This window comes from Cervus canadensis, chromosome 31, assembly GCF_019320065.1.
Source record: "Cervus canadensis isolate Bull #8, Minnesota chromosome 31, ASM1932006v1, whole genome shotgun sequence".
In the NCBI taxonomy this organism is placed as follows: domain Eukaryota; kingdom Metazoa; phylum Chordata; class Mammalia; order Artiodactyla; family Cervidae; genus Cervus; species Cervus canadensis.
The window spans coordinates 31204139-31217211 of record NC_057416.1 but is presented as its reverse complement, the minus strand read 5'-3'; the positions used below and the strand labels follow the sequence as shown (position 1 = coordinate 31217211).

The following is a 13073-nucleotide window of genomic DNA, read 5'->3' as shown; positions in this document are numbered from 1 at the left end:
CTTCAGGGAACGTATCTAAGGGAAGACATGGACAAACGGGCAAAAGTGTCCTCATAGGGATGTTCATTGCAGTATTATTTCTAAGTGCAAAATTTTGAGGAATCCAGATGGTCAGTCAGTAGGGGATTTGTCAAATCCATATTGCAGGATGCCTGGAAGACAGAAGAAGGGTGGCCACAGTGTACAGTTAACTTCAGAAAGTATGTTAAATAGTACATAGATTATCTCTCTGTATACTTATACAACTTGTAAAAATTGGAGATCTAGACATAATATGTTTGTATTATTACCTGGAAAAAACATCTAACATTAATAATCTGGGGCATGAGATTATAAGGAGGAAGCGTGTTCAGCTTTTCTGTTGCACATTTCTGCATTGTTTTAACTTTTAAAAGAAACTACACTTTTTTGTGTATAAAACTACATTTAATAATTTTAAAGGTATGTCCTTAATTAAAGTGTAGTTACACTGTTGTGCTAATTTCTGCTGTTACAGCAGACTGACTCAGTCACATACATACATACATTCCTTTTTATATTCTTTTATGGTTTATCACAGGAGATTGGATATAGTTTCCTGTGCTCTACAGAAGGACCTTGTTGTTTATCCATTCTCTATGTAATAGTTTGCATCTATTAACCCCAGACTCCCAGTTCTTCCCTCTCCCTCCATCCCCCTTGGCAACCTCAAGTCTGTCCTCTCTGTGAGTCTATTTCTGTTTTGTAGATAAGTTCATTTGTGCCATATTTTAGATTCCACATGGAAGTGATACCGTATGTAGTGGTCTTTCTCTCTGACTTACTTCACTTAGTATGATAATCTCTAGATGCATCCATGTTGCTGCAGGTGGCCTTTTTCATTCTTGTTTATGGCTGAGTAGTGTTCCATTGTATAGATATACCATATCTTTTTCATTCACTCATCTGTCAGTGAACATTTAGATTGTTTCCATGTCTTGGCTATTGTAAATACTGCTGCTATGAACACAGGGGTGCACGTGTCTTCTTGAATCATGGTTTTGTCCAAGTATGTGTCCAGCAGTGGGATTGCTGGGTCACATGGTAGTTCTGTTTTTAGTGTTCTGAGCACCCTCCATACTGTTCTCCATGGTGACCATACCAACTTACATTCCCAGCAACAGTGTAGGAGGGTTCCCTTTGCCTCACACCCCCATCAGCATTTGCTATTTGTAGACTTCTTAATGATGGTGATTCTGACTGGCACACAGTGCTTTTATAATTTAAAATATATATATATTTTCCAGGAGGGGATAGGTACAGGTTTGACGAATAATAAGATATTCCCGGATAAGAAATATCAGAAGTAGTATAAGAAGGCTTTGTTGTCATTTGCTCACTGAGTTGTCTCTGACTCTTTTGCAACACTATGCACTGCAGCCCTCCAGGCCCCTCTGTTCATGGGATTTCCCAGGCAAGAATACTGGAGTGGGTTGCCATGCCCTCCTCCTCCAGGGGATCTTCCCAACCCAGGGTCGTCTCCCACATCAACCCCTCATCTCCTGCATTGACAGGCTGATTCTTTACCACTGAGCCACCAGGGAAGCCCCAAGGTCTTCAGATAAATTTCAGAATGTTTCCTTTTTAAAACTTTCTTTTGCCTTTTAAGAAAATGTAATTGACATTATGTTAGTTTCAGGTATACAATATGATGACTCGACATTTGTATACATTGCAAAACAGTCACCACAGTAAATCTAGTTAACATCCATCACCATATATAGTTACAGTTTTTTTTCTTGTGGTGAGAACTTTTTTGTGTGTGTTGAAGGAAAGCAAACCATTTATGGCAGGGAGCCAGACTAGGAGTTCAGGACAGGTAGCACCCAAAAAAGCTGAACTTTGATGAGAATGGCCAAGATTTATTCTCTTAGCAACTTTCAAATACAATACAGTATCATTAACTATAGTCACCATGCTGTCCATTATATATTTCCCTTTTTAAAAAACTTTATGAATATGAAAATATATTTGACTTAATTTTAACACTTAAATTTTAATCACATGACATTTAAAGAGGCCCAAAGCAGAGGTCCCATTCACAGGCCAGTGACATTTTATCTGCCTGATTTTATATACATGGACTAATTCCTAATGTATTTTTTCCAATCAGACCTCTCTGGGCCCCATGGAACTGTTTCTTTTCAATAACTAGCTATTCTGATGTGAGGCTTCCTGGGGGAGACGTGGGCCTGGAACACGGCTGGCAGAAATCACACCCCCGTCTGTCTGAGCCAGTGTGTGTGGTTACCACATGCACCCCACACGTGGCCTTAACACGAAGCAGAAATACAACCACTGCCCAGCCTGCTTTGAGGGGAACCAAGTACTGCTTACACAGAATAGTGTTGTTTTTAACAATTTGAACACTGGCTTCTACCCACATTTTAATTAACCCATAGGTGAACATGGGGTGCTTTTAGGTGAAGCATGTTCATCGTTTATCTTCCCAATAATGTCATTCATTGTTCATTAAATAAATGGTTTTATTAGGCATGTATAAAATGGGACTGAAAAAAATTAAGTTTGTGTGCATCTACTGTTGGTATCAACGATCTTATGTACTACAGGGGCTTCACCCTCCAGTTCCTGACTTGCCCAGTTGCAGGAAATCTTCCAGTGCACCTCATGGGTGGTTCCCCCAGTGATCACTGTGGACCAGTCATCACATGAAGCATGATTTTTTCAGGCCTGTCCCAAATCCCACGTCTATTATGATCTAGGATGAATTAGATTCTGAAGTACACACTGATAAAAGCCTAGTACATTTGACCAGAATGTATTTTATCCTGGTTGATTAGAGAGTCAGAAAATGTCCGTTTGAATGGGAGCAGGCCTTCTTTACTACAGCATCAGGTTATCCTCAAATGATTCCCTTGACTGCCAGGAATAAACTTCTGTAGCTTGAAAAACAATCTTGGAATTAAGAATGTCACATTTGGAGAAAAATGTGACTTTTCCAGGACTGAAATCTGGTTTGGAATATTTTATTGGCCAATTCTAATTCTTAAGTTGTATTGTAGTTTCACTGTTAACCTTATTAGTATGCTTTATTCTTATGATATATGTACTTTTATAAATATCAAATATTAATATTTAAGGAAGAAATCAGATTGGGTGTTTAGGGCCTAGTTTGTTCAGTCTGTGTTCACCATTTCATTCATTAACTCGTTCATCAGTATGTTGTTAAATGACATGTGGTTTGGGCAGGATTAAAGATAAGCGAGGTGTTCTGTGTCCTTAGACTTGCAATGAAAATTACAAAGTACAAAACCAATGTTTTTTGGCTCCCGCCGGCCATGTAAAGCTTAGTGTGACTCTCCATCCTCCCGCTTTCAGATGGTGGCCGGCTGAGATCTGCAATCCCCGGTCTGTGCCGCTCAACATCCAGGGCCTCAAGCACGACCTGGGCGACTTCCCCGTGTTCTTCTTCGGCTCTCACGACTACTACTGGGTCCACCAGGGCAGAGTGTTCCCTTACGTTGAAGGAGACAAAAGCTTTGCTGATGGACAGACCAGTATTAACAAGACCTTCAAAAAAGGTACATCGGATGACGTTCACCGTGACTCAGAACCGACACCCCTGTGTTGATCTCTCCGCACTTCTCACTTGCAGAGGACATGTTTCTGGTGTTAGGGAGTTTTCACCAGGTGTTATGACCTGGGGTCCATAGTTTCCCGTCATCTTAGAACCACCTCACAATCCAGTCGTTTAGAAAAACTCGTTCAGTGTAGTAGACTGTGCTGTGTGTGTGAAAGAAGTTTCCTCAGTGATCTTACTACAGACGTAGAGATTTTTCTGGAAACGCAGAGTCTCCTTAATTAAGTGAAGCACCTTTACCATAGAAGAGTAGTAAACACTTCCCGTGAAGAGCCTTACAGCTGTTTCTGTGTAAAATTTTTTGTTGTCTATTTTTTTTTAACTTCTTTTGCTGTGTATTGAGGTATATCTGGTCAACAAACAATGTTGTGATGGTTTCAGGTGATTCATATCCATGTATCCATCTCCCTCAAATTCCCCTCCCATCCGGGCTGCCACATAACCTTGAGCAGAGTTCCCTGAGCTACACAGTAGGTCCCGGTTGGTTATCCATTTTAAAAATGGCTGTATGTTCATGTCCATCCCACACTCCCGAACTGTCTCCCCACCCCCTGGCAGCCATTAATTCGTCTCTAAGTCTTACCATCTGTTTTTGCAACAAGTTGACAGCAAGTTGAGCTTTCTGGGGAGGAGTGAAGTGAGTTTAAATCTGGTACAAGGTGAAAAGCTGCTCTCCGGTTCCCGTGGAAACCCCTGACCACTGAAGGGGGCCCTCTCTTCCCAGGTGGCAGCTTGCGCAGAGCAGTGCTCAGCTGTAACGTGTCATATCCCATCTCAGTGTCGCTCTTTCCTGGTGGTAAATGCTTCCTTCCAGGACATAATTTTAAACAGAAAACCTCAGATCCCATTCAGTGCATGGGGACAGCAGGGTAAAAACAACTCTCCTCGTGGTTTTTGTTTATTTGGTTTGGGGTGTTTATATGCTTTGTCTGGTCTTATTGGCAGCATTGGAAGAAGCTGCAAAACGTTTCCAAGAATTAAAAGCACAAAGAGAAAGTAAAGAAGCACTGGAGATTGAAAAAAACTCAAGAAAACCCCCTCCATACAAACACATCAAAGTGAGTCTTCACCCACGAAAACGCTGGTATTGGACAGACAAGGTGAAGCTGCTCTCTTAGTAGTTAGAAGGCCCCGACTGACTTGTAAAACCTTTATGCTGATTACGGCTCAGTCTGTGCAGAACAACCTGACAGCTTCTGCCGGAGCATCCACTGGGAGCCGAGGCTGTTGCCCCGGGAGGGTGGGGGCTTTGATGAGCTTGCTCCTCAGCCTGTCCAGTAACCAACAAGAATGTAGGGATTTAGCCCCCTTTTTTCCAGAGAGCCAGAGCTGTTTTCAACTTTATGAAATCGTCATCAACTGGTAGGAGGGAAAAACAGAGGATAAATGAGGGCTCACATCAGGTTTTGGTATTTTTGTCAGCTTAGGAGAGGCAGCTGTTAATCTCAGCTTACTCAACTTGGGAAATCTTGACCAGGATAAAGAGCCTTTCTCGGGGTGACCCCACGGGCAGTGGCGGGGCCAGGCGGGCCTGGGTGTCTCCGGCGTCCTGTTCAGATTCCTCCCTCCCGCTTGTGGTTTTGTTGCCAGGCCAACAAAGTGATAGGAAAGGTGCAGATCCAGGTGGCGGACCTGTCGGAGATCCCCCGCTGCAACTGCAAGCCGGCCGACGAGAACCCGTGCGGCCTGGAGTCCGAGTGCCTGAACCGGATGCTGCAGTACGAGTGTCATCCGCAGGTGTGCCCGGCGGGCGAGCGCTGCCAGAACCAGTGCTTCACCAAGAGGCTCTACCCGGACGCCGAGGTCATCCGGACCGAGCGCAGGGGCTGGGGCCTCAGGACCAAGAGGAGCATCAAGAAGGTAGCGCGGGGCGGGCGGCGCTGGGGCGGCCCGGGCCGTGCCTCGGAGTGGCAGTGAGGGCTCGGGACACAGGGACCCGTCCTGCCGTTCTGGAGCTTCTCAGGTTGAGAGTTTGGTACTTCTGGAGCAAGTAAGAAATGGTTAGAAGAGCAGGCAGTAAAGAATCTGCCTGCAGTGCGACCCGGGTTTGGTCCCTGGGTCGGGAAGATCCCCTGGGGACCGCAGTGGCTACCCACTCCAGTACTCCCGCCTGGAGAATCCCGTGGACAGAGGAGCCTGGCACGCTGCAGTCCGTGGGGTCACAAAGACTCAGACACGACTGAGTGACTTTCACTTTTCCTGTGATCAGTCAAAAGGAGGAGAAGGGACATTGGTCATTCTAACCGAAATATTTTTTACTTGTTAAACAAACTAGATTTAACATAGGTAAAAGGAAAAATAGTAAAGTTAAGACCATACTGGACAGAAACTAGCAACCCCAGGATTTTGCTCCAACATCGTAATTATCCATGAAGCCCCGGTCAAGGCACTTAACCCAGGGGTCTCCAACCTCTGGGATCTAATGCCTGATGATCTGAGGTGGAACTGATGTAATAATAATAGACATAAAGTGCACAATGAAATGTAATGCCCTTAAATCATCCCCCCTCTCCCCCATCCATGGAAAAATTGTCTTCCACGAAACCAGTCCCTGGTCCCATAAAGGATGAGGACTGCTGACTTAACCTCTCTGAGTCTCAGTTCCTTCATCTCTAAAATGGACATAATAAGCCCTGCCCGACATGTGTAAGAGATGTGGATAGTCTCAAATTAGATCGTATATACAGAGCAACTAGAAAAAGTTGAGATCTTTAATACTTATAAATTATCTTCATTCTTATACTTTGAGGTAATTCTTCAAAGCAGTCTGTTTAACACAGGAAGTGCATGCCCATTGTGGAAAACATTTTAATCCAAATAACTCAATAATTGAAAATCACCAATAAATCCTACTATTCAAACAGTGGCTCTTAACCTTTAGAGACCCTGAGAATCTTCCAGGGTCCTTGTTAAAATGAGTGTCAACTGAAATATTGGTGACAGGCCTAAATAATCTGTTTTTTAAAAATTTCATCTTCTCCACCTACCCCCCCCCACCCCCACCATCACCTGCTGATGTATAGAACTTGGAGCCATATTCTCTAAGAGAAGATGGGCCTAGTGGGAATTTAAAATTACTCCTGGCATTTTTCTGCCTTTAAAAAAAAATCACCTTTATAATGAAAGGCTATATAACATAGAACAGAAACTCAATACAAAAAAGATAATAAAGAGTGAAATTCCTCAATTCCTGTCCTGCTTACCAGAGAAGACCATTGTTCATAAGTTGGTGTGTAGCCTTTTAGAACTTTTCTGTGCAGTTAATACACACAAACGGAGAGAGGACAATAAAAGGAGACCATGCGAGTCCAGGTGGTGTGGCCTAACCGGGGTGGTTGAGCAGGAAAGAAGTGGTTGGACTTCTGACATTTCGGAGGCAGTGCCTGCAGGATTCGCCAGGGCCTTGGGTGTGTGGATTGGGTTGCTTGATCAAAGGCTGTCTGCATTTAAAGTGTCATCATATAGGGACTTCCCCGGTGGTCAGTGATTAAGAATCCAGCTTGCAATACAGGGGACACGGGTTCGATCCCTGGTCTGGGAATTAGGATTCCGCATGCTGCTGAGCCCACTGCCACAGCTAGAGTCCGTGCACCACAAACAGAGATCCCACATGACGCAACGAAGGTTGCCATGCCACAGCTAAGACCCGACGCGGTCAAATACGCATTTTTTTAAATGTCACCATATAATGCAAACATTTTGATACCATTTTAATGCCCTGCATGTCACTTGCAGGTTTTAACTTATGGTTTCAGGGGAGTTTGTGGAGCCATCCTGAAATCTACCCAATTTAATACAGTGTTGACACCTTCTAATAATAGTTACATTTATTCTAAACCATGTTCTAAGTTACTAAATTAATGATATAATCAAAAGAGAAGAAAATACCAGTCAGGATTACTCTGCCCTTTAGCACCTGAGGAATTGCTGGTGGAAGGCAGTTGGTCATTTACAAAAGAGCTGAACTTACATAGTCTCTTAACAGCATAGTCAAGAAGACTGTAGCAATGTGGAGAAGGCTTGTTGGGTACACTCAGAGACAGGAGCCCAGTGGGAGACTGAATGTACACCATCATCAGTCCCCTTCTTTTCACACATAACAGATTCCTAAAAACGTGTGCCAGAGTTAAACAAGGGACTTCCTGTTATGAAGTGATTTCTTTCTTAGAAATTTAAAACATGTGTGCGTGCTAAGTCACTTCAGTCGTATCCAGCTGTTTGCGATCCTATGGACTGTAGCCCACCAGGCTACTCTGTCCATGGGATTCTCCAGGCACCAACACAGGAGTGGGTTGCCATGCCCTCCTCCTCCGGGGATCTTCCCAACCCAGGGATCTAACCCACATCTCCCCCGGCTCCTGCATTGCAGGCAGATTCTTTACCACCGAGCCACTAGGAAAGCCCTAAAAAAAATTATATTAAATACTAAATTAAACTGTCTTTTTGCTGTTGCCTTTAAGGATAGATTTCTAGCAATTAAAATTTTATTTATTTATCTATTTATTTATTTTGGCCATGCCTCATGGCATGGGAGATTTTAGTTCCCCGACCAGGGATTGAACCTGCGCCTCCTGCATTGGTAACATGGAGTCCTAACCACTGGACCGCCAGAGAAGTTCCAGATTTCTACCTTTTTAAAAGTTCTTTATTTTGTTATTTTTAACCACACTTGAATTCACAGTTAATGGTTTTAAGTCCAGTAAGCAACTCTTTGAGGCTAAAGATTTGTCACTTTTTAGATGCCTAAAATATTTCTTTTACAAAATAACTAGACACATTTATTCACAACCATATCGAGTTGACAAGACTTAACACGCCTCGTTTGATATCAGCACTTTGTCTTTTCAGTATTCGCCAGTTTTCATAGAATAGTAAATAGAAACCATAACACATGGTTTCAGACCTTTAAAAGCCACAGAAACCTTTCTTCAAATGAAACCTTGACTTGAATCTCAAGTGTATCAGACAAGTAAGGTGGAGCTGATTTGGTCTGAATTCCCCTCTATTCGGTCTTCAGTAAGGAAAACTCGCCATAAACTAAAGTGACGCTAGGTGGCAGTGCAGCCAAGATGGCGATGAGATCTGCCTGGGCGGGCAGTGACCGGGGACAAGGGCAAGATGTTTTCAGCAGCCGAGGTCCAAGTCCGAACCGCGTGAAGGGAAAGCCATTCAGGGCCTGCCGCGCACAGCACGCGCCTTGCAGAGCTGTCTTGTCACGGCGTCGCAGGCAGAGGGCAAGCGCGGCTCCCTGTCGGAGCCCGTCCCACCGGTCACAGTAGGGATGGGAGCCCCCAGAAGCGCGCTTGTGTGGTAGCCAGGCCCAGCCGAGACGAGCTGCAGCTGCTTGAAGCAGACGGGCCCTTGCCCACGTCCCCAGTGGCCAGCTGGCCAGCCGCCCAGGCTCACCCACCATCATCTCCCTTCTCTCGTACCAAAGTCACAGTCTTGTCTTTTTATCGGTGGGAAAAGGCCAAGTATCCATACATAAGGGCGTTGGCTTATGCTCTTAATGACTCAGAATCAGAAAAGACACTACAGCGCATCTCTGTAGATGACTGATGCTCTCAGTTCTGGGATGCTGAGCGGTGAGCCTGGCTGCTGAGAACTCGGGTTGGGGACTGGGGGAGGAACACAGGTCTGGTAAAAACAATAGCAAATACATATTAATTTACTCCCTGAAGACATTTCTCTGCCTTGGAAATGTATTTTTAACACCAAGAAATCCTATAGTTAATGCTGTTGCCCTAGATTGAATCAGCCAAGTCTTCGAGGTGAAAGGGTGATTCATGATTATGCATTTATAAACATGAGAGGTTGAATGTATGGTATTTACACTTATTTTAAAAGGGGGCTTATTACTACACACCTGTTAGAACAGCAGAATGAAAAACAGTGACAATCCCATGGGCTTCTCTAGTAGCTCAGCTGGTAAAGAATCTACCTGCAATGCAGCAGACCCCGGTTTGATCCCTGGGTGGGGAAGATCCCCTGGAGAAGGCAATAGCAACCCATTCCAGTATTCTTTCCTGGAGAATCCCATGGACAGAGGAGCCTGGTCGGCTACAGTCCACGGGGTCACAAAGAGTCAGACACAACTGAGCGCACACATACCACATGCTGACGCGGATGTGGGGAAGCCAGCTCTCCCATACATGGGGAGTGTGTGGTGGGAACTCAAAATGAGCCAGCCACTCTGGGAAATAGTTCGGCAGTTTTCTAAAAAATTAAACATATGCTCACCATATGACCCAGCATTTATCCCAGAGAAATGAAAACCTTTGTCTACACAAAAACTTTATCAAAATGTTCACAGCAGCTTTATTTGGTAACAAAAGCTTTGTTACTCAGCAGTAATGAAACAATAAACTATTGATACCCGCAACAGCTTGGCTAGATCTCAAGGGAATTAAGCTAAGTTTTTCTTTAAAAAGCCAATCTCTAAAGGTTACATATTGTGATTCCATTTATAGAGCACCCTCAAAATGATAAAACTATAGGGTTGGGAAAGGTCCTACTGTTTAGCCCAGGGAACTGTATTCAGTATCCTGTGATAAACCATAATGGAGAAGGATATAAAAAAGAGAGCCTGTGTGTGTGTATGACTGAGTCAGGCTGCTGCACATCAGAAGTTAACACAGTGCTGTAAGTCAGCTACACTTCCATAAAATATAACTAAGAAAAAAACCATAGAGTTGGAGAACTAATGAGGGACGGAGGATGGGCGTGGTTATGAAGGAGCGGTTGGGGCATCTGTGTTGACAGGGAAGATCGGTATATTGATTGTGGTGGTGGCTCCCTGACTCCCCACCTGGTAGAACTCCACAGAAACGCACGCATGTACACATAACAACACATATGCACACAAATGAGTGCATGTGAAATTGTCAAAATCTCGTCCCAGTGTCAATTTTCTGGTCTTATTTTGTATCGTTCTATTTCCAGGAAGGTTTTGGGTAAATTCTCTTGAGTTACACATGTGGTATTTTGGAATGCTTTCTAATACAATACACTAATTGGTCCTCTTCATGTTGCATGCTCCTCTCCAGGGTGAATTTGTGAATGAATATGTTGGCGAATTAATTGATGAGGAAGAATGCAGATTGCGAATCAAGCGAGCCCACGAGAACAGTGTAACTAATTTTTATATGTTAACTGTTACCAAGGTAAAATTGCTTTTTTTTTTTGGTAAGAACAAAGGATTTTTTTTGGTTTAGTCCCATAGTCTTAGGTTGAATTCAGTTTCCTTCCTCTAATTCGGTTTCGTTTCAAGCAAAACATAATGGTCTGCAGGAGCCAGTATGCTTCCCGCTGTAATATGCTCATTATACCAGAATACAAACCTGAGGGATTGCCGCAGGTCACGTGACACGGCGCCGTGCGTGAGAGGGTGACCAGCAACACGGTTAACACACCTGGATTTGAGCCCCAGCTCTTAGTCACTGGAAGACCTGGTCCTCAGTTTGCTTATCACCAAGGGAGAGAGTCACCTCTGTGATTCTAAGTTACAAACCACCAGGAGAGTTCTGCTTCAGCAAAAAAAATCCTAACTGTAAATCATTCTGTATATTTAGACTTTTTTTTTTTTAATGAGTCAGGAAAAAGGAATAGAGTCAAAAGAGACAGTAAAGCTTCTGATTTAATACATGCAACTGTGAATGTTACTTGAAGCACATCACTGCAAAACCTATTTTATTGAATTTCTCCAACAGTCCTCTGATTTATAGGTGACGAGAAACTAGGTCCAGCCATGAGAAATAATGTGTTGAATATCTTGTTACCGCTTAACGAAGAACCTGGACTAGTACCTGTGTTTCCTGTGTTCCAGGCTCTAAAACTGAATCAGAATAGTATTAAAAGAACTAGAAATCATTGAAGAGTATTAGTTTAACTGTTATGTCACTGAACGTTTTACCACTTTCACGAACAGATAATTTAGAAACATAAAATGCCATTTATTCATGGCTGCCTACCGCCCCCTTATCTCCCAGCCCCACTGCCGGTGACCCCTCCGGCCCTCCGGACAACACTGGGGGGCTCCGCCCTCCAGAGCCTTTCTGGATTATCAGAGTGTAAATTCAGGGAGCCAAAATGTTGGGCTTCTTAAGATACCTTGAACTTTTATATAAGTAAATGTAAACGACAAAGATTATATTCCAGACTCTAGCGTTTCCATCAACCAAATCTCCAAGTCTTCGTGCAGAGAAGTGTCTCACTTCTCCTCCCTCTCTCTTTGTGGCCTAAGTTCTCATCAATCAGTGCCCCCAGACCCCAGCCCCACTTCTCACTCAGAGCAGGGGGAGAGGGCTGGCAGCAAACCACCATCATCCCCGTCTCAATTAGCGTCCCAGCAGAGCGCGCTCTGCTCAGAAAATACCTTTCCTTCAGCCCCACGGCCAGCTGACCTTCTAAGTGGCGTTATCTGCGGTCTGTTTCTAGAAACAAACTTTAAAAGAACCCAGACTTCACGTTGTCTTACTTCCTCTGACCTGGTCTCCACGTAGAGAAGAGGACTCAGTCACTCGCCCCAGGAGCACATCTGTGAAGCTGTAGGTGGTCAGGCCTCGCCTGGCGGCACCCGGTGCTGCCCTGTGGCTCTTGCCTGAGTTGGGGGTTTCTCCGACACGCTGATGCTCAGTTTTATGTCAAAGGAGCTCTCTCTTCCTTTCTTTTCTTTCTGAAGGACCGTATCATTGATGCTGGCCCGAAGGGAAATTATTCTCGCTTTATGAACCACAGTTGTAATCCGAACTGTGAAACCCAAAAGTGGACCGTGAATGGAGATGTTCGCGTTGGGCTTTTTGCTCTTTGTGACATTCCTGCAGGTAAAAGGAACTTAACTTGCTCCCTCCCCCAGGACACTCTTTAAGTTTTGACGCTCACGTATTTATTCAAATAAGATAAAGAGCCGTGTTTAGAATTATCTGCCATTAGGAAGTAAAACTCTATATCCTGCAAAAGGGAGATTAGTAGAAGTAAATTCGTCCTCCAAATGATTGCTGTCTGTGTAATGTAAGCAGATGTTTAAACTTTTGTTTTCTTTTTCTTTTTTAATTTAAAGTAATGAGCCTGCGTTAACATCAGCTGGTTTCCTGGCCTGTTTGTGGGAGCTTTCTTGTTTTGTTTTTTAGTTCGAAAGAGCATTCTGTTACAAATTAGACATAAAAAGCTTTTTGAAGCAGAGTCATTGCTTTTATTTTTCCTTACCCATCCACCATCATAACAGCAGAACTTAATTTCCCCTTTGTTAGAAAAATGGGTGGGAAGGGAAATGCCGTAACTGAAAGGGATTTAAACTGTGTTTCTAGCGCTCACTGGATTGCTGAGGCCCAGCCAAAGGAAGCTTTGGACCTCCTAGTTTGAATCCCTGGGTCTTCGGTTTGTATAGTAAACCTGCATTTTGAACTCTTTTTCTGATCCTAATGTAAGATTAGCTACTTACACATTAGCTGCTGAA

The 13073-nt window shown here is 43.8% G+C and overlaps 1 protein-coding gene across 5 annotated transcripts in view; it reads left to right on the top strand.

Moving 5' to 3' along the window:
• The window catches only part of NSD3 (nuclear receptor binding SET domain protein 3), a 99092-nt gene that overhangs the window by 84000 nt on the left and 2019 nt on the right, over nt 1-13073 (top strand). For 4 of the 5 annotated variants that reach the window (XM_043453962.1, XM_043453963.1, XM_043453966.1 and 1 more), the window contains 5 exons: nt 3358-3560; nt 4565-4677; nt 5210-5479; nt 10666-10782; nt 12300-12441. In XM_043453962.1, coding sequence (XP_043309897.1) covers nt 3358-3560; nt 4565-4677; nt 5210-5479; nt 10666-10782; nt 12300-12441 — 845 coding nt within the window. The remainder of the gene's footprint in view (nt 1-3357; nt 3561-4564; nt 4678-5209; nt 5480-10665; nt 10783-12299; nt 12442-13073) is intronic. The other variant, XM_043453965.1, reaches the window with a different exon arrangement.